General features: G+C 48.6%; 1 protein-coding gene and 1 long non-coding RNA gene across 3 annotated transcripts in view; one reads left to right on the top strand and one right to left on the bottom strand.

Moving 5' to 3' along the window:
- The window catches only part of POLR3E (RNA polymerase III subunit E), a 50,416-nt gene extending 26,273 nt beyond the window's left edge, over positions 1-24,143 (top strand). For both annotated transcript variants that reach the window (XM_083413523.1, XM_083413524.1), the window contains 5 exons: positions 7,877-7,941; positions 9,530-10,020; positions 17,540-17,617; positions 19,834-19,959; positions 23,720-24,143. In XM_083413523.1, the coding sequence (XP_083269649.1) occupies positions 7,877-7,941; positions 9,530-10,020; positions 17,540-17,617; positions 19,834-19,959; positions 23,720-23,785 (826 nt within the window). In that variant the 3' untranslated portion in view covers positions 23,786-24,143. The remainder of the gene's footprint in view (positions 1-7,876; positions 7,942-9,529; positions 10,021-17,539; positions 17,618-19,833; positions 19,960-23,719) is intronic.
- Positions 1-24,822, bottom strand: part of LOC310664579 — a 182,905-nt gene that overhangs the window by 2,002 nt on the left and 156,081 nt on the right. The gene's annotated exons all lie outside the window — the stretch shown is intronic.

Here is a 24,822-nt window from a genome sequence, read left to right as displayed (position 1 = left end):
TTCTCCTCTGCTTCCATCTCCGTGCCGCCATGCTCGAACCCAACGTCCTCCCCCATCACGTCCATGTCCCTCTCACCCTCGTTCCCCTCTGGGTCCGTTGCCTGCCAAGGGCCCCTCAGCCACCTCTCCTCTCCTCGATTGTCCCACCAAAACGAGCGGTCTGAGGCAAACCCCGAGGGCGAGCCCTCCGGTGAACGTGTGTCTAATGCTGGTTCTTCGTCCGAGGTGAATCCCTGGAACGTGCTGGTAGAAAGCGTGGGTGTGAAAAGCCAGTCGTCGAAATACTCGGCTGGCATGGGCCTGTGTGGGAACAAGGCATGAAACTCCTCTTTGAGGAGAGGCTCGTCCAGGGCATAGTCCGGCACCCAACTGTTGGCGCTGGCCGGGGTACCTTCCCTTGCGAGAAAATATTCTACTCCCTCTTCCCCCCATCTCGAGTCCAAAATCTCTGTGACCTGGTTGATGGGTTCCCTTCTTGGCGACTCCCTCCTTGGGGGGATCTCCTTATACTGGTCTGGTGCCGTGCCCTGCGCCTGAAATCGGTGAGGTGCTTTGTAGGGCGTGAGCACCGACCTATGGAATACTGGGTGCATTCTGGATCCTTCCGGAAGTGTCAACCGGAAGGCCACCGGATTGATCTGTGCCTCAACTAGGTAAGGTCCTAGCTGCTTATGTCCGAGTTTCTTCTTAGCTAAGGATCTGGTCGGCACTGCGTGGGCCGCTAACCACACCCAGTCTCCCACCTGTATGTCTTCACCAACCCTCCTGTGCTTGTCAGCCTGCAGTTTGTATGCGTGCTTTGCCAGCTCTAACTGCCTCCTAAGCTGCTCGTGGACTTCCTGCAATTCCGCCGCCAAGACTTCCGCTGCCTGTGGCTCCCCCTCCCCCAGTCTCTCTAATCCCGGGAAGGTTCTGGGATGCCTCCCGTTGTTGGCGAAGAACGGCGTCACCCCTGTGGACACGTGCTTCGTGTTGTTGTAAGCGAACTCAGCGAGCGGCAGGTAGTCCACCCATGTCGTCGGCTGTTGATTTGCGTAGCATCTCAGGTACTGCTGCATGACGGCGTTGACGCGTTCCGCTTGTCCATTGGTCTGCGGGTGTCTCGCCGACGCTAGGTTGATCTTGACGTTCAGGAAACCCATCAGCTTCTGCCAGAAGCTCGAAATGAACTGGCGCCCCCTGTCGGACAAGATAGACCGTGGCAGTCCATGCACTCTGAAGACGTGGTCTATGAACAGTTTGGCGGTCTGTTCTGCCGTGGCGACCTTCGCGCACGGAATGAAGTGGGCCATTTTAGTGAACATGTCCACCACCACTAGCACTGCCGTCTTACCCCTTGAGCTGGGTAAATCCGTGACAAAGTCCAGGGCCACCCTCTCCCACGGTTCGCTCGGAGTCTGCAGCGGTTCGAGCAGTCCCGCCGGAGGTTTGTGGACTGACTTGGCCCTTTGGCAGGTGTCGCACCTCGAGACGTACTCCGCGACTTCCCCCCGCATCTTGGGCCACCAAAAATCTCTGGCAACGAGTTCTGCCGTCTTCTCCTTGCCAAAGTGCCCGGCGGTGGGTGCGTCATGTAACTGCTGCAGTACTTTCGCCCGGAGGTCGTCTCCCGGTACGTAGAGGGCCCCTCTGCGGATGAGCAATCCGTCTCGTACTTGGAACTCGTCGTCCTTCACCGTGCCCTTGTGCACCTCCTCCATCTTGGCTTGTGCAAAGGGGTCCCTCTGCAGTGCTCGACGAACCGCCTCCAAGTCCACGGTTGCTGCAGCGCACGCCCACGCTTTCGGAGCGAAAATGTGCTTGGCCGCTGCTGGTGCCGCCTCTTCGAGGTATTGCGGCTTCCTGGACAGTGCATCCGCCATGATGTTGTTGTCGCCTGGGATGTATTCTATCCTGAAGTCGAAATCCGCGAAAAATTCCGCCCATCTGATGTGCCGCTGGTTTAGGAATCTTGCCGTGCGCCAGTACTCCAGGTTCTTATGATCCGTGCGGACCTGCACGGTGTGCTTGGCCCCGACGAGGAAGTGTCGCCACGCCTTGAATGCTGCATGAATGGCCAGCAACTCCCTGTCCCAGATGGTGTAGTTTTGCTCCGACTTGCTGAGCTTCCTAGAGTAGAAGGCACACGGTCTCCAGTCCCCATGCGGGTCCTCCTGCAACAGTACGGCGCCCACGGCTCTGTCTGAGGCGTCTGTTTCAACCCTCATCGGTTTGCTGGGATTCACATGCAGTAGCTGCCCTTCGGACGAGAAGAGACGCTTAAGGTTCTGAAAGGACTGCTCCGCTTGCTCCGTCCAGATGAACTTCTTCTTCTTAGAGCTGAGCGTGTCCGTAATGGCCGCCGTCTGCATCGCGAACCCCTTGATGAACTTGCGGTAAAAGTTGGCGAACCCCACAAACCGCTGGACCTCCTTCCGATTGCGCGGGCTCTTCCAGTCCAACACTGCGCGAACCTTGGCGCTGTCCATGGCAAGCCCCTTGTCCGACAGCTTGTAGCCTAGGAAATCCACCTCCGTCCTGTCGAACTGGCACTTCTCCAGCTTGGCATACAGCCGATGCTCCTGCAGTCTCTGCAGAACTGCCTTGACGTCACCTTCGTGGGCCTCCTCCGATTCTGAGAATATCAGGATGTCGTCCAAGAAGCAGACGCATGTCTTGTAGAGGAGACCCGCCAGGACGTGATGCATGAAAGCTTGAAAACAGTGGGCGCCATTTTGTAAACCGAAGGGCATAACTCTGTATTCATATGTGCCCAGGGGCGTGAACATGGCAGTCTTCCACTCGTCTCCTTCCCGTATGCGAATCAGGTTGTACGCCCCTCGCAGATCCAACTTTGTAAAAACGCGGCCTTTCCTCGCCGTCGCCAGCAGGTCATCTATCTTGGGCATGGGAAAGGCCGCGGGCTTGGTTCTGGAATTTAAAATTCTGAAGTCTACCACAAGTCTTTTTTGGGGCGTGTCTCTCTTCTTCACAAAGAATACAGGACTGCCCCCCGCTGCCTTCGACTCCCGGATGAAACCGCGCTTCAAGTTGAGGTCTATGAACTCCTTGAGCTCCTGCAGCTCATCCTCAGACATGGAATACAGTTTCCCGGCTGGCAGCGTCGCTCCTGGCAGGAGGTCAATCTTGCAGTCATAGGGCCTGTGGGGGGGCAGCTTGTCCGCTTCCTTCTCGCAGAAAACCTCCAAAAACGCTGCATACTTGCGAGGCACTGCTTGCAGCGTGCCTAATTGTAGCTGCGGGTCGTCCCCTCCTTCTTCCGGGCTAGGAAGGATGCAATGTTCCGCGCAATAGGAGGAGCCGAAGGTCAGTTGGCGTTGGTACCACGCCAATGCTGGGCTGTGCCTGTGCAGCCAACTCATGCCGAGGACTACCGGCGTGTCCGACAGGTGTGTGACATTAAAGCTGATGACTTCTCGGTGATTTCCAATCCGCATCACCATTGGTTGCGTTTGTTGCACCACCTGCCCCCCTAACAAGTCTCTGCCATCCACCGTGACAACGTTCAGGGGCAGCGTGGCTGGTAGCAGTGGTATATTGTGCTGCTGAATGAATTCCAGTCCCATAAAGTCAGCGTTGCTGCCGGAGTCAATGGTGATCGGCACCTCCAGAGTGCGTCCATTGGGCAGTTGGAGAGACGCTGTAAGCTGCACCACTGGTTTGGGTGGGAGGGGGTCTGTGGGTTGCAAAAGTGCTGGGGATTGTTTCATTGACTTGTCTGACTGGACCCCAGTGCCTCTTCCTCCAGCCAGACTCTGTCGTTTAACTGTTGCTGCGTTTTCAATGGAGCTGCTTCAGCGACTGTTGCGGAGGCTGCAGTGTGCTTGTGGAGCCTCTGGGGACACTCTTTCGCCATGTGTTGAGCACTGTCGCAGATGTAGCACTTCCTGTTCCCTCTAGGAGGCTTCGTTTTGGCTGCTCCCGGTGTTAGGGCTCTGTTAGCTGACTGAGCCCTGGCACCTCCTATCTCCATCGGCTCTTCTCCCCCTCCCTGCGAGGGTGTGGAGTGCGCACGCGCTGCTTCTCTGGGAAAGAAGGGAGGTGCTCTGGCTGGTGCCCTTCCCCAACGCCCTTCCTCCCTGTTGCAAGGACGTTCTTCCAGATGCACCCCGATCTCCAGAGCCCTCTGGACTACCTGCTGGGTGCTCCTTGGTCTCTCCCCTCTTCCAATCTCCGCTTTTACATCTGCATTCAACCCCTCCCAAAAGAGGTCTCTGACTGGCGCAGAATCTTTTTCCCACCCCAGGGCATGAACCAGTCCGAAAAATCGAGTATGGTACTGCCGCACGCTGGCTTTGCCTTGTTTAAGTCCATGTATGTCCCTCCTGGCAATATCGACGTCTACCTTTGATAAAAAGCATGAGTCCATTGCTTTAATAAAAGCCTTCGCATCTTGGAGCGCTGGATCATTGTCCCTCCATAGATTCCGCAGCCACGTCTTGGCTTCCCCATGCAAATGGGACAAGATAAACCCCACTCTCTCTCTCTCATCTCTAAAGTCTTTGTCAAGTAAATCCAGCGCAAACAGCAGGTCTGCTCTGAAGTTGGGGTACTGCTGCAAACTCCCGTCGAAATGCGATACAAGGCTTCCTCCCCTTCTCCCCAAACCTATGCCTTCTGCCTTGGCTCCCGTTTGCCCCTCTTTGGAAAGCACGTCCAACCTGGCCTGGAGATCCCGGCAGGAGGTAACCATCTCCTCCTCTCTCTTCCTGGATGCAATTACCTCAGTGCTGAGTTGTGTCACCGCTTCTTGCAGGGCTTTTATCTTCTCTTCCGTCGTCATCTTGCCTGAGTTTTGTGAGCTCTGTAAGCACCCCTCCTCTGTCCTCGCTGCGCCGACTCACGTGGCGAGGTTCTTGGTGCCAAAACTTTAAAATTAGAGACAGAGCTTACTGTCAGGGCTGGCTCCGGGTCCCAGCTCACCAAGGACCAACGCTAGCCGATAGTACAGTATCAAAGTCTTTATTGAAGAATAGTCTCCATTTACAAGTCTCAGCGTCCCAGCCCTACGTCTGGACTCTAGACCGGCGAAGCTCTGTCTGGATCTCCACCCCCCGTGCACCAGTTCAAGACTCTAATCTTACTCCACCTCTTCCTTCTCTCTCTCTTCCTCTGGGTCTTACTACCCCCCGGGGTCTCATTCCTCCTGGACTCTTCCGATGCGGAGCTAGACCCCTCTGACTCCTCCCCCTCTCTTCGGCGGGCTTTAGGACCTGGCTCCTTACCCGGGCTGCCCACCTTGCCGCCCTCCTGTACATTTGAACTTGGCGCGCGCGCGCGCGTTTTACTTTCCGAATGACCGTTTCCTCGCTCCCTGACGAGGGTGTGGCCACTCCTGCCTCACGTTCTCCCTCTGCCTGCGCGCTCCCTGATCCCGATGCCTTGGACTCCTCCCCCCTACTGCACTCTGGGGGGGACGCTGGTCCGGATTTCCAGCTGCTACTCTCTGAGTCCCCTTCTTCCCGAGGTGTCCCCCTGGGCACTCCCCTTGCCCTGACCATGGGGGCCCCTTTCTGTGAATCCTCCGAGTCACTGGAGAGACTCAGAGATCTTGGACTACTGTCGCCGCTGACATTTCCTTCCGACTCCTCCCCCTCGCTCTCTGTTTCTTCCCTCTCCAGTGACTCTGCTCCTGAACCCCTGACATTATTATTATTTTATTTTATTTGCTGAGCAACACAGCTGGGTTGGCCAGACTTTCTGTGACATCACAGCAGCTAAGCCAGTGGCAACTCCAAGAGCCATGGCACTTTCACCTTACCAAACCCCATTGGTGAACATTCTGAGCAGAATAAACCAGTGGTATTAGGAGGAGCAGGGACGCGGGTGGCGCTGTGGGTTAAACCACAGAGCCTAGGACTTGCCGATCAGAAGGTCGGCGGTTCGAATCCCCGCGATGGGGTGAGCTCCCGTTCCTCAGTCCCTGCTCCTGCCAACCTAGCAGTTCGAAAGCACGTCAAAGTGCAAGTAGATAAATAGATACCGCTTTGGCGGGAAGGTAAACAGTGTTTCCGTGCGCTGCTCTGGTTTGCCAGAAGCGGCTTAAGACCCGGAAGCTGTACGCCGGCTCCCTCGGCCAATAAAGCAAGATGAGCGCCGCAACCCCAGAGTCGGCCACGACTGGACCTTTACCTTTACCTTTATTAGGAGAAGCAAGACAGGCAGAGATGTCGAGCCTTGCAAGACCTCAAGGACCGTCTCCCCCCCCCCCCCCGAACCAACCTGGAACCTGTGTTTGTTGTTTGAGGCTCTCTTCTCCATGCTCCCACCTCCAAGGGAGTTGGGGAGTGTGGCAACATGAGGACAGGGCCTTTCCAGTGGTGGCTTCCTCCTTGCGGAATGCTCTCCTGCGGAAGGCAAGCCTGGCACCATCCCTCCTATATTTTTAAGTGCCGGACAAAAACATGTATTTTCACTAATGCTTTGTGGTCCTTAATTAGGAGGGCATTAGGTATAGCTGTGTCCTCCCCCCCCCTTTTTTTTTTTTTACTGGGGTGGCTTGTGTTGGACCCACCTTTTTATATACATTATGGATGTGTTTTTAGATTCTGTTTCATTTTGGTTTTAATGTTTGCACCGTTTTTCAAATCACTTTTGGTATCTTCCTGTGAAAAAAGTGGCTCTAATAAACGCAAGAAACATAAGCAGCAATAACCAGGTTGGATTCCATGAATACAGACGCTCGCCTTCCTTTCCACATCATTGCCAGTCTTCGCAGTTTGCAAAATGTGGTGCCAGAGGTCTCTTTGGCTTCGTCGACCTGGTGGGCACCAGGTCAATGCAGTCTGCTCTAGCCCACCTTGGCTGTTCCCTTACTTGAAAGGCTACTACATTTGCAAAGCTAAGCAGGGTCCGGTATGGTGTCAAATTGGATGGGGGACCATATGTTGATTCCTGCATTACAGGGGGTTGGACTAGATGGCCCTCGTGGTCCCTTCTGACGCTGTGATTCTGTGTGGTTCTTTCTGGACTCCACTGCTGAGAATGATAGAATTTTAGAGTTGGGAGGAGTCTTGACATTCACCCAGTCCACTGTGCTGCTCGAGCAAGAATCTGCCACATTGCTGACAGATGCTTAAATACCTCCAGCAGGAGAGAGCTGACCACCTCCTGGGGCAGACTCTTCCGCTGGCCGGCGGATCTTACCGTGTTAAGAAATCCCACCTAATCTTGAGCTGCAATCTGCTTCCCGGCAATTTCCACCCATTGACTCCAGACCTGCCCTCTGGAGCAACAGAAAACAAGTCTCCACCAACATCTACATGGCAAACCCTTTGGTTTTCTTTGCTCCAAGCTAAGCAACTCTTTCAGGCTGCAAAAGTATGATCGGTTTTTAAATGCATTCCTCCATTTGTATTCTCCCCCACAAGTAGAAAGCTAGCACATCAGTGCTGGGCTTGAAACCTTTCTTCCTAGACCCGTTTTTGCAGGCTGATGTGGTTCTGTGCAGGAAGGAACCTTGCTGTGTGGCTTGGCTATATGTCACAACTCCGCAAAGATGTATTTCATTGGGTGCTTGGCATTTCCTGGGTTTTTCCTTGAACTGTATGGCGGCGGGATACAGTAGTGCCTCGCAAGACGAAATTAATTTGTTCTGCGAGTTTTTTCATCTTGTGAATTTTTTCGTCTTGCGAAGCACCACTGTGTATTGACGGTTTCCCATAGGAATGCATTGGCGGTTTTTAAAAAAAAGGCGCAAGCCCTTAGGGAAATCCGTCTTGCGAAGCAACTCAGAAAACGAAAAACTCTTTCGTCTTGCGAGTTTTTCGTCTTGAGAGGCATTCGTCTTGAGAGGTACCACTGTAAGTTCTTAATGTTGATGATCTGGGTGTAGCTATTTGCAAGGCACTGAAATGCTCCTCCCACCCAATTTCAGGTTGGAGAAAGTCTACAGCTTGGCCAAGGAACACGTGGCACCAAAGAAACAAGCTGCGCAAGCAGGTGAGCCAACTTGATTGTTTTTATTTTATTGCATTTATATCCCCACTTTTTCTCCCAAGGAGCTCAGGGTGGCGTCTCTGCTTCTCCACCCCCCTCATGCAGTCTTCACAACAGTTCTGTGAGGTAGGATAGGCTGAGAGTGAGTGACTGGCCTGTGGTCACCCAGTGAGCTTCATGGCTGAGGGTAGGTCCCAGTCCAACCATAATGCCACACTGGGAACCAGAGGGTTTGATCCAGATTTTGTAGGTCGGTCGATACGTTCTGTGGACATCTAATGGTGATACGCTCTGGTTCCCGTCCCCCCCACTTTTTCCCTTAACATAAGGGCCAGGTGGTGTCTGGTTTTCAACATCACAATATATCACCAGCCCAAACGTTGCGATATATCAATATATCACCATGTCTGAAATAAGAAGGTGAACATGGGCTTGAATTCTGCAAAGGACCCTGTGTGTGTGTGTGTGTGTGTGTGTGTGTGAATATGAATGATTAATTCTGTTTTTTAAATCAAATTTATACCCCACCCTTCCAAACAAGTGATAAAACAATATTTATGTATTTTTTTAATTTTAATTTTTGTTTTTTCTTTCTTACTCTATTGTATTTTGTCTTTTTAAACTTTTTGGCATTTGTGAAAATTGAAATAAATATTATTTAAAAAACAAAAAACAATAAACATATTTTTTGGGGGGGGAACCAATCTAAAGAAGGCATCTGAAAAAAATCCTATAGAGATCGAGACTGAGAAAGATTTCAGCTTTAAAGGCTTGTTGAAAGAGGGTTGATGCAAAAGAGACAGCGAGGACAGCTCCTGTCTAATATTCAAGGGGAGTGCTTTCTAAGGGGCAGGTGCCACCACACTAAAAGCCCAACGCCTGCATTGTGCAGAGCAGACCTCCTGATAAGGTGACATCTGCAGGAGGTCCTCACATGTGCTCGATTGGGTATATAAAGGGGTGAGGCAATCTTTCAGATACAGTGGTACCTTGGTTCTTGAACAGCTTAGTTGACAAACAAATCGGCTCCCAAATGCCAAAAACCTGGAAGTAAGTGTTTTCTAACGTTTTTCGGAAGCCCAACATCCGTTGCGGCTGTCGGCTATTGGTTCTGGGGCCCCTGCGCCAGTCAGAAGCCGCGCCTTGGTTTTTGAACGTTTTGGGAGTTGAACGGACTTCCGGAACGGATTAAGTTCGAGAACCAAGCTTCCGCCGTATTATGTTCCCAAGCTCTGTAGGGCTTTATGCACCAGAACCAGCTGCTTGCACCAGCAGGACTCTACGTATGTTGTATGCTAGAAACGGACTCTTCTTCCACCAATCCCTTCCCAGGTGTTTTCCTTGGTGTAATCGAACTTGCTCCCTAGACACCCTACCTTGCTTTTCTTTCTCAGGAACTCTTGTGTGGTCTGCCTCCTTCTCACATGTGCTTAATACAGGGATGGGGAACCTGTGGCTTTGCACATGTTGTTGTCTTCCATCTCCCAGCAGCCCCTGCCAACGTGGCCTATGGTCAGGGATGGTGGATGAGAGCCAAGGATTACTCAAACCACGGTTTACTCTCACACCCCTTCCGCTTGTTTTTTTGTAGCTGCCCCCTTGCTGGTTTCTGGAGAGCAGCGGGTCAGTCTGGCGAAAGCAAGAGTCAAGCAGACCTATGGGCAGTTGGAGCAGGACTTCCTGAAGCTGAAAGCGGAGGGCAAAGCTAGCCAGGGCACTTGCCCGGTGGACATACTTGGCGTCCGTATAAAAGAGGAGCCCGTGAGCGATGAGGAGCCTATGGACACCTCTGTCTGCGACGGCCTCAATAATGGACTGGCCAACGGCATCCATTCGGAAGAGAACTCTGTGGACTCCGTGAACGGCCTCTTGCCGGTCCAAGAGAGAGTCACGCAAGAACTCAGAGCCTTTGTGGCGGCGACGTTTAAGAAACAGTATGTGCTAACCCTGAACGAGCTCAAACGGTTATTTAATCTCCATGTGGCTAGTCTGCCTCCTGGGAATCTCCTGTTCAGCGGCATTTCCGACAAAATGTTGCAGGACATGGTGTTGGACATGGGCTGCAAACAAATTATGGTGCCTGTAAGTGATTTTTCTGCTCCTTTTTTTGTTTATAAGTGCCTTGCTGTGAGTGGCGGGTTCAATTGATGTGGCAGGGGGCTGGTGCAAAAGGTGGGGTCATGGTATTTCTGTCCATTGGCTTGGCTGCTGTGATGTCATGGAGGTGCTAGGCAGCCACGGTTTGGAAGGGCCCTCATGAGACCTGGGAGCTGGAATTCTACTTCTGTTTTAATGTGCTGCTGAAATACTATCTGCAGGCTTTCGGATGCAGATCTGTTGTTCAGTTCTAGAGCCTTTTAATGCAAGCTATTGGAGGGGCAATACCTGGTGTTGGAGCAACTGCTTTGCATGCAAAAGATCCCATGCACAGTCTCTGGTATCTCCCTGTTTAAAAGGATCAGTTGTTGTTGGCATCAGTCTTGAGAGACAATGGCGTGCACCTCTGGGGGTGAAGTCAAACCATTATGTTATCAACACTAAAGTGACCTTCCTGGGGTACACTCCCATGCAACAAACCCTCCCTTTTGGCCTCACTGATGTGGTCCAAAGGAAAGCAGAACAATATCGTGTTTTTTTGCTCCATAAGACACACTTTTTCCCTCCTAAAAAGTAAGGGGAAATGTATGCGTCTTACGGAGCGAATGCAGGCGGGAGACTCTGCTCAGCGCTCCCTTTCATGAGCCGCGTGGAGCGTGTGTGCGGCTCTTGGGGGCTTTTCCCCGAGGTGGGAGAAGGGACTGACGGGCTGCCCTCTGTCCCTTCCCACACCTCCCGGAAAAGCCAGCAAGAGCCGCTGCCAGGCTCTGCTCAGTGCTCCCTTGTAAGGGCTCCCTTTCGTCCCTCATCCCACTTTGCTGGGAAGCCAGCCGAAGAAGAGGTGCTGCGCAGCTATGGCTCTTGCTCTGCTGGCTTCAGCGAGAGCTGCGCAGCTTGCTCTGCTGGCTTCTCAGCGAAGCGGGAGGAGGGACGGAAGGGTTTAAAGCAAGAAAAGCGAGAGCCGCTTACATGGTCTGCGCAGAATATTTTTTTTCTTGCTTTCCCCCTCTAAAAACTAGGTGCATCTTATGGTCAGGTGCATCCTATGGAGCGAAAAATACGGTGCATTTGGCGCCAGCTTGGCTGCAGGAGTTTCCGGAAGGAGGCATACAAGGCGTCATCCAACTATCTCGGGGACTCCATTCCGGACTCCTTAGCCCTTTCTTCTCCCAAAAGTATACCACAAAGCAGCGGAGGCTGAGGACCAGAGTTTTTTTTTCTCCTAGTTAGGCAAAAACTCCATAAAATAGTTTTTAAAATGGCTCAGAAATCTCAAAATCCTTCAAGCGTTAAGTCCTTTTAGGCCAGGGGCAGGGAACCTCTGGCCCACCAAATGTTGGACTCCAATTCCCCTCGGCCCCATCCAGCATTGTCAGTACTTGGAGATGATGGTTGTTGTAGTCCAGGGATATCTGGGAGGCCAGCGGTTCCCCAGCCCTGCTTGAGGCAAAGGCTGCTCAGAATAGGTGAGTTCTGAAGGCCCACTGAACATCCATATTGTAGCAACCATACGTAATTCTGTTGGGAGGGAGTGCCATAACAGAGGGGCCACGACTGAGAATGCCCCGTCTCTCATGACTGCCGCCCTGAGTGATGTTTCTGATGAGCACGGAAGCAGGGCCTCCAAAGTCAAAGGATGCTACTCTGTACCTAAACGCTCTCTCCATCAAAAACTAGCTTAATAGCGTTTTTAAATGGCCTTGTTTTTACAGAGGTGGCAAATTCCATGGGCTTACCCTTTCAGGCTGCAGGTGAGCTCTCATACAAAGGAATGCTTCTTCATACCACCACCCCACACAAAAATGCCTCCCTGATATGCTAGTTTTCTGTGTGCAGGGAATGTTTGTTTATTTATTTATTTATTTATTTATTTATTCATTCATTAAGGAGTATTCCAGTATCTGAGGTCCCCACAGACTTTTAAATCCACCTTTGAAAAAGGCAGGTTTCTCCACTTTTTTAGTTGCATACCCAGTACTCCCTCCTGTGCTTGCGTGTTGTAATTAAAAAATATGCAGAGTTCCTGGACTCGTTTCGTTTGATCTGTAAGGAAGAAGGCGGCGCCCGTGATACATAACTGCAGGTAGCTAACGAGTGGAACAAATGCCATCTTGTCACAAGGAAGAGTAGCTGATTTGACTGTGTATATCTGTGTCTATAACAGTAATTTAAGGAAGTTACTTGTCCAGCTGGAATAAAACGATCATGGCTTAAAGGCGCTGGCATGTTGGAAGGGAGTGACTGTTTCATCGGTCTTTGTTAGTCAGAGCTTTGAGGCATATGCACTTTAAGCTGGGAGAGTTTTATGATGTTCCCTGTGAATGAGATTAATGCTGTTGCCTCTGGATCGCAAGGCACTTCCGCAGCCACAGATGTGATTAAAAAAAAATCCCACTGAGTAAACTTTGAAGAAAGCCAGACTCTCTTCTCCGCTTGCAAAGCGACAAACAAGTACAGTGGTGCCCCGCAAGACGAATGCCTCGCAAGACGGAAAACCCGCTAGACGAAAGGGTTTTCCGTTTTTCAATGCACTTCGCAGGACGAATTTCTCTATGGGCTTGCTTCGCAAGACGAAAATGTCTTGCGATTCTTGCAATTTTTTTTCACTCCCCACCCCTTTTTTCTAAGGCACTAAGCTGCTAATAGCCTTTTAGCAGCTAATCCGCTAATCCCTTAAGCCTTTAATAGCCGCTAAACCGCTAATAGCGCTAATCCACTAATGGGGTTGCTTCGCAAGATGAAAAAACCGCTAGACGAAGAGACTCGCGGAATGGATTCTTTTCGTCTAGCGAGGCACCACTGTATTGACAGTTACAAGTATTGAAAGTTGCCTCTTTTTCCATGACCTCCAGGAGCAGGGCTTTTGGTAAGCTAAACCATGGTTCTTAAGAAACCAGCAAACCCTGGTTATCACTAAGGTTTAAAATGTTATGTCTGCACAGGGCCCTTCTTGGACTATTTTAAACCAGGATAAAGGGCTAGCATATCCCTTTTAAAACATAGGTTTCTGATCTGCCACACTGTCCCTTTCCAATCCTTATATCTCTGCATGCTCTTTGCTCCTTGTGTTCTTTATCTCTTTCCCTCTCTTAGGATTGTGAGCTGCCTGGGCAGTGGGCAGGATGGGCTTCACTTTGTTAAACAGCTCATATGTGTAAGGGACCGTATAACCATTGGAATTGGAGAGGACAAGGTTTCAGTTATCCCACTAAACCGTGTTTAAGGAATGTCATTTATGGTTTACTGTGATGTCACGTCAAGCTAGGGTTTTTTGTAGACTGCAAACCAGCATCAGGATTGTATTATTATTATTTGTATTATTATTATTATTTATACCCCATCCATCTGGCAGGGTTGCCCCAGTAACTTGGGCAGCTTCCGACAAAATATAAAAACACAACTAAACATCAAGCAATTAATGCTAACCACGGTTTGGTGTGACTGCTGAGCCATAGTTATGGTTCCAACCCCTCTTCCTAGAGGTACCCATATCCTAGAAATGAGAGTGAAGGGAAAATGGAAAGACACAAACTATTTTAAACCACAGTTGTATCTCAAACACTCCACAGATAACACCAAAGATTGGTTTGTGCTAACCATAGTTTAGGTTCGAGCCAAAAGTGCAAACAAGTAACAGTTTGCATGGTTTCCCCCCTTCCTCAAAAAATCCCTACGTACTGCCCCAAGTAGTGGGCTTGGTGGATGGAGCAATGACCCAAACCATGACTTGTTGGCTAAGATGTAACTCCCAATTACAGTTTACCCAAGCTCTTGTTTATAAGAGCTTGCTCCACTTCCCAGCTTGGTGGCCACCTGCGTGCCATAATTAGTCATGCAGTTTTGATTCATACATTGCAGCAAGCCATAGTTTGATGTTGCACCTCAATCGTCTTGGAGGCCTGATTCAGGCCTCATGCAAATCTGTAATGGTGGGGAACCAGATAATGCACAGTTCCTGTTCCTATCAGCCCCTGATTTGAATTGTTGTCCCAATAGCATCGGGAAGGCCACAGGTTCTGTGCCTGTCTGTTCTCCCCACCCAAGTTGGAAAGCTTCTTTTTAAGCAAACCAAAGTTCCCTGGGTCATCTGAACCCCTGGAACTGTGGCTTGTTTAAAATTGGAAGTGAATTCTAGTCTCCTCTTGCTGGCATGTGAAAGGGAAAGCTTGCTGTGGCTTGTTTAACCTGTTCTAGGTTAAAAATCTAGGAGTGAGGCACAGAAACCTAAAATGAAAAGAAGAAACTTGTTCTGAAAAATACCAACTAGGTGGATTAACTACAGTTCGCTGTGTTCCTTTAGGAGGAATCTAAAACTTCCAAATTATGTAGGACAGAGTGAAGCATCTTGCACAGTTATTGCTGCCCATCTTGGCACCATTTGAGGTGGCTCCTGAAGAAAGGAACCCAGGTTCCAAAAGGCATTGGGCTGTAATAAATCTCTGCAGATGGCACTTTGGAGGAACAGCATTCTTTCCTACTTGAAGCAAGCCAGTATATTTTGGCGCGGTGTCTGAATTGAACCCAAACTGAGCTTGTTTCAAATGCAGGGAGTGAGAGACAAAGGAAGCGGTGCAGTCGAGAGTGTGGTCCTTTCTTTTAGGAGACTGGCGAATTAGATTTATCACGTCTGCAAAACTGTTGCTATGAATGGTGTTTGTTTTTAACAAGTAGGGGTGGACTCCTTCAGAAAGGCAATAAAACTGATTCACATCATAGCATACAACAGCTCTGGGCACTGCTTGGCCTGGAAACCCATCTTTTTGCCAGTGCGCTGTTAATAGGGAATGAATTCATCTTCGCGTTGCCATGAAAGCGGCTTCAAATATTTTAAGTGCGCAAATTGCCGCTCCTAGTTCCTGGGAGCTGTGGCTTCTTTAGAGTGCTTAGAGTTGATAGGAGACCCCTGTTCTCTTCGCAGAACTACAATGCTGAAGGCAGCCCTGGTTAGGGAAGTTTTTAATGACTGATGTTTTAATGTATTTTTAATCTCCTGCTGGAAGCTGCCCAGAATGGCTGGGGAAATCCACCCAGAAAGGCGGGGTATAAGTAAATAATAATAATAGCAATATTAGCAATAATTGTTATTGCAGTGGTACCTCAGGTTAAGTACTTAATTCGTTCCGGAGGTGCGTACTTAACCTGAAACTGTTCTTAACCTGAAGACCACTTTAGCTAATGGGGCCTTCTGCTGCTGCCGCGCTGCTAAAGCACGATTTCTGTTCTCATCCTGAAGCAAAGTTCTTAACCTGAAGCACTATTTCTGGGTTAGCGGAGTCTGTAACCTGAAGCGTATGTAACCTGAGGTACCACTGTATTGCTATTATTATTATTATTATTATTATTATTATTATTATTATTATGACAATTCCCAGAATGGTTTAATCCCTCTTCACAAAAACTCCAAGAATTGTAGTTCTGTGAAGGGGAATACAGACCTCATAAGAACCCTTAAGAAACTACAGCGCCCAAAATTCTTTGGGGGAAGGCGTGACACACCAAAGTTGCAGGTTCAGTCATAGAATCATAGAATCATAGAGTTGGAAGAGACCACAAGGGCCATCGAGTCCAACCCCCTGCTAAGCAGGAAACACCATCAGAGCACTCCTGACATATGGTTGTCAAGCCTCTGCTTAAAGACCTCCAAAGAAGGAGACTCCACCACACTCCTTGGCAGCAAATTCCACTGTCGAACAGCTCTTACTGTCAGGAAGTTCTTCCTAATGTTTAGGTGGAATCTTCTTTCTTGTAGTTTGGATCCATTGCTCCGTGTCCGCTTCTCTGGAGCAGCAGAAAACAACCTTTCTCCCTCCTCTATGTGACATCCTTTTATATATTTGAACATGGCTATCATATCACCCCTTCACCTCCTCTTCTCCAGGCTAAACATGCCCAGCTCCCTTAGCCGTTCCTCATAAGGCATCGTTTCCGGGCCTTTGACCATTTTGGTTGCCCTCCTCTGGACACGTTCCAGTTTGTCAGTGTCCTTCTTGAATTGTGGTGCCCACATGGGACAGCTGCATAGTCCTGTATTGCAGGAATCGGTGATCCGCAGGGTCTCTTCCAACTCTACAATTCTATGATTCTATGGCTGTATAAAGTGGTATGATACGGATTTAAATGCAGAGTGCAGATGGGAGTAGTGAGGGCCAGCAATAACTGTCTGAGCAACTGTGAAAGGGACTCCCGCTTACTGATAGCGGTGACACAGTGCTTGCAACAGGGTTGGGGTTATTTTATATTTGGCCTCTAGAGTTAACTTATGTGGTTAATGTGACTTGCTGGAATATTACAGCTAGGTAAACATACAGGGTTGCAGGCAGCCAGCTTAAGTTCTGCTCAGAGTAAATCCATTAAAATTAACAGACTTGAATTAGTCATGCCCGTTTGTTTGAGTAGGTCTTCTCCGAGTAGGACTAGCGTTGAATCCAACCCATAATCTCTCCATCAGACTGTGTATAGAAATCATTAGCTATGAAAGAACAGAGGTATTCAAAATCTTCACAGCAAAACGTTTTGGCTTCTGGTGCTCATCACATTAGAGAAGCTGAAGGTGGGTGCCAAAACGTTTTGCTTCAAGATTTTGAATACCTGTTCATTAGTCACTGTAATAAAGTATATGGTGTTGTTGGTGCTTAATTACATCCTTCCAGGACCCAGAGCAAACCTGTCTGAAGTATGGTGTGATGATGCTTTTAAAAAACTGTGTTGTTGTGTGTCATGCGTAACATTTGACTCCGAAAAGACTGACAGCCTGCTCTTTCCTTTCCATAATTACGGTGCTCTGGAGGCATTACGGCAGCATTATGCTTTTTAGGCTTTTTAGACCATGCCCCAGGTTGAAGCAGAGCTGTAGGCAATCTAAAGCAAATAAATAGGGTGTTTTGTCTCAAGGGGTGTAGGAAAACCTCCCCAGCTTTGGCGCTAAGAGTCCTGTTGAGCCCCCACGAGACTGGTTCAAAAGTTCTGTATTTGTCACCTGCCACCATCTAAGCACATGTCAGACGCGCATGTGCCCAGGCATGAATGAAGGTGACGTAGAAAAGCTTAGACCTCTTCGTCTCCAAGTGCTGGCAAACCTATTTGCTTGGATCCAAGTGGGGTGGCAGTAATAGGATCAGAATGGGGGGGGGGGGGGTTCCTGTGAAAATGATCAGGCACTAGATGCTAAAGCTTTGTGGTGATTGTTGGGCAGGCTGCCATTGACCGCCCTTTGCTTTAAACACACAGAAGCAAAGTTCGCTGTGTAAACAAGTTTTAAGTCCTCCTTATGTCCTCAAGATAGTCTTACAGGCTTTCCGCTCAACTGCTCTCTTGCCAGGGGATACCGAGTTGTTGTTCTCCCTGCATTAAGTTGAAGCTTAAGATTGTAGCCTCTGCGTTCTGTCCCCCCCGGGTGCAAAATCCTAATTGAATTATTCTTTTTTCCAATCCTGCCTTTAAATACCCTAAAGCCAATAATCCTAACCAGTGCAACCTGTTTGATTTATTTATTTCTTTATTTTAGTTTCCCCCGCAGACGACTGCGTTGCTGGATGAACAAAAGGTCTTTGCACTTTGGGAAGCTGGCGACATGTACGATCAGGTAAGCTGGTAATTGCAGCTGTTGCTTCAGCAGAGTCCTGCCTAGAGCAAGGGACATTGGCACCCGGCAGCATTTACGCATTTGCTCATCAGTCGTCCAGTCAGCAGCAGCACACTTTCAGCTCATTAGGAAAAAAGGCTGGTCCAAGAGGCGGTTTTATCCTCTGGGGCTCAGTGTACCATTCACCCTTGATGATATGCTGCTTTGATCGTATAATTCCTCCTGCTTTAAATGATAATTTTAGGTTATATTTTAGTGACTTAAGTTTTAATTTATATATTTTTAAACTGTTGCTATATATGTATTGTCCCTGTTATAAAGGTAAAGGGACCCCTGACCATTAGGTCCAGTCGTGGTCGACTCTGGGGTTGTGGCGCTCATCTTGCTTTATTGGCCGAGGGAGCCGGCATAGAACTTCCGGGTCATGTGGCCAGCATGACTAAGCCGCTTCTGGTGAACCAGAGCAGCGCACGGAAACGCCGTTTACCTTCCTGCCAGAGTGGTACCCATTTATCTACTTGCACGTTGACGTGCTTTCAAACTGCTAGGTTGGCAGGAGCAGGGACCGAGCAACGGGAGCTCACCCCATCATGGGGATTTGAACTGCCAACCTTCTGATCGGCAAGTCCTAGGCTCTGTGGTTTAACCCACAGTGCCATCCACGTCCCTGTTATACCCAGTTGCAAATTCAAATGTATCCCTTTCATGTTTTATGACTTCCTTGATATTGTATGTGGGCTGGAACTGGCCTTTGACCGAAATAATAAATTCATTCATTCATTCCTCCTGCATAGAAAATATTCGCTTTGCCTCCTGCAAGCAGATAGTCATGCGGAAGGGCTGTGACTCACGGGTAGAGCGTATTCAAAATTGTAATCTGCTTTGCATGCAGAAGGTTACGGGTTCAAGCGTATAACACAGCTCAGTTGGTTAGAGTGTGGGGTTGGTAACACCAAGGTTGCAGGTTCAATTCCCATCTGGGACAGCTGCACGTTCCTGCATTGCAGGGGGCTGGGCTAGAGGATCTTCAAGGTCCCTTCCAACTCTGCAATTCTAAGATTATAATCCCAGGCATCTCCAGGCAGGGCTGGGAGAGAACCCGGCATGAAATCCTGGAGGAGACAATACTCAGCTAGAGGGGCCATGGTCTGGCTTGGTGTAAGGCAGCTTCCTGTGTAAGGTCCTAGTTTCAACCCTGGCATTTCCAGTTAAAAGGGTCGGGTGGCAGGCGGTGGAAAAGACCTGCAGGACCCCTGCCAGTCAGGCAGGATGCAGGGAGGCTGGAGTCTGATTTGGAAGAGGGGGCAGTGGTCTGTGAGGACCTGGGCCAGCCAGGAAGCAAGAATCAGCGGCAGGGAAAGAGTCAGATCTGGAGGAAGAGGAGGAGGAAAAGGCAGGCAAGGCAAGTGCTTCTTCACTCTCCCCAGCACCACTGTCTCCCAGACCCAGGAGAGAATTGAAGTGGAAGAGCAGAAACAGCTTCTATGCAGGCAATGTGAATGCAGCCCATCAGGGGAAGAAGGAACATAAACTGGTCCAGGGGAGAGGTCCCCAGTTGCTGCAACTGCTCCATAAAGCATGGACCTGAAAATAGCTGCCTAGATGCTATTGTTCCAGAGCAGTAGAAGCGACTTTGTTCCCTTTGACAATGAAGAATTAACACTCTGCTGTGTGCATTCCTTGGCTGTGAAGTGCCAAGGATGACCATACACTCTGGTTGAGCCCTATGGACATGGCATTACTTCACAGCTGGTACAAACCAGGATCTACTTTGAGCCGGACTTCCCAATTCTGACTTTCCAGCTGGTTTCAAATCATGGTTTGTCCATTTAGGCACCAGTCAAGCCTTGCTGTAATTTCTGAACTGAACCGCTCTAAAATTAGTGCACTTAAGTTGTTGTTTTTCTCGATCTTGCTCTTCTGATCAGTGCAGTGGGGTGAATCTCTTGCAGCCGGCTGAGACTTGGCTAAGTCAGTTGTTTTGCATGATGCACTGAATAGAGCAATTGGTTTCTCGATGCTGATAGACCATCCTGCTGGTCCGGGATTGATTAGAAGGAATCTGCTGAGAGGGACAGTTTCTATTCCTAAGTCATCAAAGAGTGGTGCAAATTATACTTATGCCTCTAGGTTTTGTTTTATGCTGACATGAGCTTTTTCTCTCGTTTCCCTCTTGTACTAACTTGAAGTTCACTCATTCTCTCTCTTTCTCAAAGCACCGGCAAATTTTGCTCGAAATCTTTTCCAAAAACTACAGAGTGCGCAGAAACGTCATCCAGAATCGGCTGGCCCGGGAATACGGAGAGGAACTAGATAAACAGGAGATCGATAAAATCTTGAAGGTATATATTGAATGGGATTCGTGCAAGCAGTTTTAAAAGGAGACAGTCAACGGGCCCCCTGTTAATAGGATCAGTCCCTCTCTAATCCAGGGATGGTAACCTTCCAGGCTTAACTGGACTACAATTCCCATCATCCCTGCCCATTGGCTTTGCAAGCTGGGGCTGATGGGAGCTGAGAGTCCCGTAGCATCTAGAGGTCACACCCTTGCTCTTAATTCATTTTGCAAATAGAGCTAGAGAGGGAGTAGACAGACTCTGGGAAAGAAGAGAGGTGGTTGGTATTAGGGGTATGAACATAACATTTGAAAGCTGACTTCTGTAGAGTCAAACCATTGGTTCATCTAGTAGTTTGGTATTATCTAGGCCATGGGTAGGCAAACTAAGTCCTGGAGGCCAATCGCCTTCTAAATCCAGCCTGCGGACGGTCTGGGAATCAGTGTGTTTTTACATGAGTAGAATGTGTCCTTTTATTTAAAATGCATCTCTGGGTTATTTGTGGGGCCTCCCTGGTGTTTTTACATGAGCAGAATGTGTGCTTTTATTTAAAATGCATCTCTGGGTTATTAGTGGGGCATAGAAATTTGTTTTTGGTTTGTTTTCAAAATATAGTCCGGCCCCCCACAAAGTCCGAGGGACAGTGGACCGGCCCCCTGCTGAAAAAGTTTGCTGACCCCTGATCTAGGCTGATGGGCAGCTGGCGTCCAAAGTGCCCTACTTGTGTCTGGAGATGCCAGGGATTGAACTCGTGTGCAATGCATGTGCTCTACTATTCAGATGCAGCCGCTCCCTAAGTATCTCTTCAGAACCTGCCCATTCCCGATTGTAGAAAACAGACCACTACCTGCTCTTTCAATGCAAATTTCTAATGATTTGCTAGAACGTGTTTACACACATGTGTGTCCAGATACTTGCAGATGCATTGATGTCTTTGTGATAACACACTTAGCTTTATTACTGGATTGCTTTGCTCAAGGCGATTCCCAAAGGCCGTTGCCTTTTAAGTTTACTTTTAATCCATCGCCCTAATTGCATTGCATAACTGGCTTACAGCAGGTCTCTACCTGGGGCATCTATATTGCTTAAGCTTTAATTAAAATCACCTTTAAAGAGTATTTATTAGATTGGCCAATTGAGCAGCCGAGCAAGGGCCAGCTGTGGTATTGAGGCTGGAAGGTAGTGTTTGAAGCCCTGCAAAGCTTTGAAGTCCCCTTCTTCTCGAGCTGTGACCTTCTTTGCAGAGTGGCTGCGAGAGGTGCAGTCAGTTGTGAAATGCTGTTTTATAACAAACTATAAATCGCTACTGTTGGGTGGGAAGAAATAATAATAATAATATAATAATAATAATAATAATAATTCATTATTTGTACCCAGCCCCTCTGGCTGGGTTTCCCCAGCCACTCTGGGCGGCTTCCAACAAAGACCAAAAATACACTAAAATGTCACACATTTAAAAACTTCCCCGAACAGGGCTGCCTTCAGATGTCTTCTAAATATCAGGTAGTTATTTATCTGTTTGACATCTGATGGGAAGGCGTTCCACAGGGCGGGGGCCACTACCGAGAAGGCCCTCTGTCTGGTTCCCTGTAGCTTTGCTTCTCGCAATGAGGGAACCGCCAGAAGGCTCTCAGTGCTGGACCTCAGCGTCCGGGCAGAACGATGGGGGTGGAGATGCTCCTTCAGGTATACTGGGTTGAGACCGTTTAGGGCTTTAAAGGTCAACACCAACACTGAATTGTGCTCGGAAACTTCCAATATTGCGGATTGTATGGTTCTTGGTTTCACGAATCCTGGGAAATCTTGCTGCCCCCATCCCTAGGTAGGCTTTTAATAACCCTGGGAGGCGGGGTCCCATTGATGCCCTCACACCTGTAGAATATTCTTGGAGTTCAGGGACCATTTTCAACCCAAGGATCGCATACCCTGCTCTGCAACCTTCTGGGGGCCACATACTGATGATGGGCAGCGCCAAGGGCAAAAGTGGGTGGAGCAACAAATGTAAATTACCTTCGCTGTCCTTTGTACCTTCTTTCCAGGCGAACAAGAGGCATTGGAATTCAAGGTCACATTCCAGCCAGGCAAAAACAGATCGAACAGGGAGAGGCCAGATAGAGAGACCTGGAGGGCCACATTTGGCCCTCAGGTCTAAAGTTGCCTAGCCATATTCCCCCTCACTTCCAGACTTCAGAGGTGAATACCAGTCCCCATATAACCAGAATGATTCTTCCATGGATATATCAGCAGGCTTTGGGGGAAACCCCTAAGGCTTGCACAAGTAAGGACCCGCCATCGCAGCAGCTGAAAAGACATGCTCAGTGAATGGCCGCGCTACGCTGGGCGTGAGGTGGAATGGCATATTCCCAAAAAAGGATACAGCTAGCTGGGGGGATTCCTTAACTGGGGTGTCCTATACACTGCAACCTTTTGTTTCAGATCCCAATCTAGTGTCTTAATCTGACCGGTTTTGTTCTGTAGATTTGGGAGCTGTATATAGCACGGGTTGGTGGGGAAGCTGAAAAGGAGACAGGCCAGATGGCTGGATGTGATCCCTGGGAGTGCATGCGCTCTTGCTCTCTTTAATCTGCATTCAGACAGCTAATTAGTTAATTGCACCAATTAGCAGATTCATGCTTTCTGGTCTTTAATGGCGCTTCCAGCCAGGTAACGAGTTGCAATGCTGTGTTGTGATTGTTTCTGTAGGAGGTGGTAAAGGGGTGCCAAATGATTCCCATTGGAAGTGTTACCAGGGCAGGTTGTGTTCTCTGAGGATTCTTCCAGTTGCCTAGATTGTATCAACAGAAGTTGGCTGCAGGCACCAAAGCAGTTGCTTTTTTCAGCTAACAGCTCTTCTCTGTGGCTCCCCTGGGTTGTTGCCTCCCTTGAAGCTGCAGCCCTGTTCACCTCACGGGGAGCGATGAGGAAGAGTCCTTGGAGTTGTGCAGTTTAGAGGAGCTTGGCAAGTAGCAAGGGTGGCAGTGAATTACACACACATACACCCCACATACCCTTTTTTTAACTGCTCGGGGCTGTTGAGAATGATGGCTTCTTTCCTGTTAGTTTCTCAAAAGTACATGTGGGACGCACATGTTGAGAATCCTGGGTTCGTTGAATGAGCATTGACAGTCCAGTTAAACCCAGCCATTCCTAACCTTCTGGGGTCCACAGATCCACTTGCTGTGGGTTGGGGGCTAACTTCCTTCAGGTGACTATGTCAAGCACAGAAAGGACAACCTCCATTTCTCCTCTAAGGATGTACAGCTGGGGAAAAGCAGGTATCAAACCCACAGACTAGCCCTCCACTTGAGTTTTAGAGCTGTAAAAGCAGCTGGCAGATTGAAGGTGCTCAGAAGTCCCCCTGATGTTGTGCAGAACAGGGACAGGGCTCAGGTGACCACAGTTTTTGTTGGCTCCCAACATCCGGCAGTCGCTGCCTCTTTACCTATTTTGCATTTCTGCATCCTTGTGAAGCTTGCAATTGGTAAAGCTTTAAATAAGTTGACACACTTTTTTTATTTAAAAAAATGCTATGCAGTGTTTAGTTTGTAATGAAAATGGTAAGAATTACTGTATTCCTTCCCCCACATTCTTGGTATTCTCAACTTAGAGAGGACAATGGCTGCCTGTTTACTCTTCCCTCACCCCTCCACCCCACCTCACTGACCTTAATTCTGGTGGTATGCAATTGGGGGCAGAAATCTTCTGTTGCAAGTCTACTTTAGAAGATTATAACAATACTTCTCAACAGCTTTCCCCTTTCTTCCAGGACTGCTGTGTAAGCCAGGGTGGCATGTGGTATCTTAAAGGGACAGTACAGCAACCAACATCTTGACGAAAGGGGTTTTGCTTTAATCTCATCGGATGAACTCCAGGACTGAAGCAGAAAAGGTGGAACAGGCAGGAAAGCAAAATGATGAGGGGCAGAGCCTGTTCTCACAGCCCTATGGATGGATGAAGTTATGGACACGGAGCTGATCATTTACATGTCTGCATGGCATCCAAAATGCCACCGTTCAACACAAAGAGAAAAAATGGATCTTTGCGAGTTGTTAGGTTAATTTGGGATTCCTAATATATTAACTTCTCATCACAAAAAAGGAAAAAACCCCACCTACTGACCCAGATGTTACAGATCATGATCTAATGTTTTATTTTGTAACTAATGCCAATAAATTGCAAGTTTACACTTAGATAGTGGGAAATTATTTTTAAAATCCCAAATGTTCTTACATCCCCATCCCTTCCTTTTTTGGAAAGCGAGGAACAACTCTACCTCTGGTTCCAGGGAAGATTTGTTGTATTAAATACTGTCTCAAGTATGAAGCTGCCAATTGTTTCTGGAAATAGGAAGATACATTATGGTTGGGGTATGTGTTCTTTTTTGCATAGCTAGCAAATGGTGCCTCAGCTATGTGCAATTTGAATCACCATACTTGGTGCCAGTACAGAGCCTCCATTGCTTCAGATAAAATTTTACCTTGAAGGTTGACAATAGCATTAGCTTGAGCACCACCACTTTCTACCTTTGCCCTGAAGGTGGGTTTTCCCTATGAATCATAGAATGCAATGCTGTACTCAACTGCAAGTGTAGTTAAATGTGAGGGTTTTCTCTGCTGCTAGTTGGGAAATCTGTCGAGATTTATTCCAGAATAAGTGGGCTTGTTAGCAGCTATGTATTTCATTTTAAATGTATAGGGTCGTTGCTAGTCATCTTTCATACAATAGGTGCACTCTGTACTTGTGATTTTAATGATCAATGATAACACAGCTCATCAACCTCCAAAAAAACATTTAGGCACATGAGCTGCAGTGTTCTGAAGTCAATGCAGGTGGAGAGACTTTATTCTTTTAAACAGACATTTGCCTAAT

The sequence above is a fragment of the Podarcis tiliguerta genome (assembly GCF_965153285.1).
Source record: "Podarcis tiliguerta genome assembly, chromosome: 14".
NCBI lineage: Eukaryota > Metazoa > Chordata > Lepidosauria > Squamata > Lacertidae > Podarcis > Podarcis tiliguerta.
This window is presented reverse-complemented; position numbering and strand designations above follow the sequence as displayed.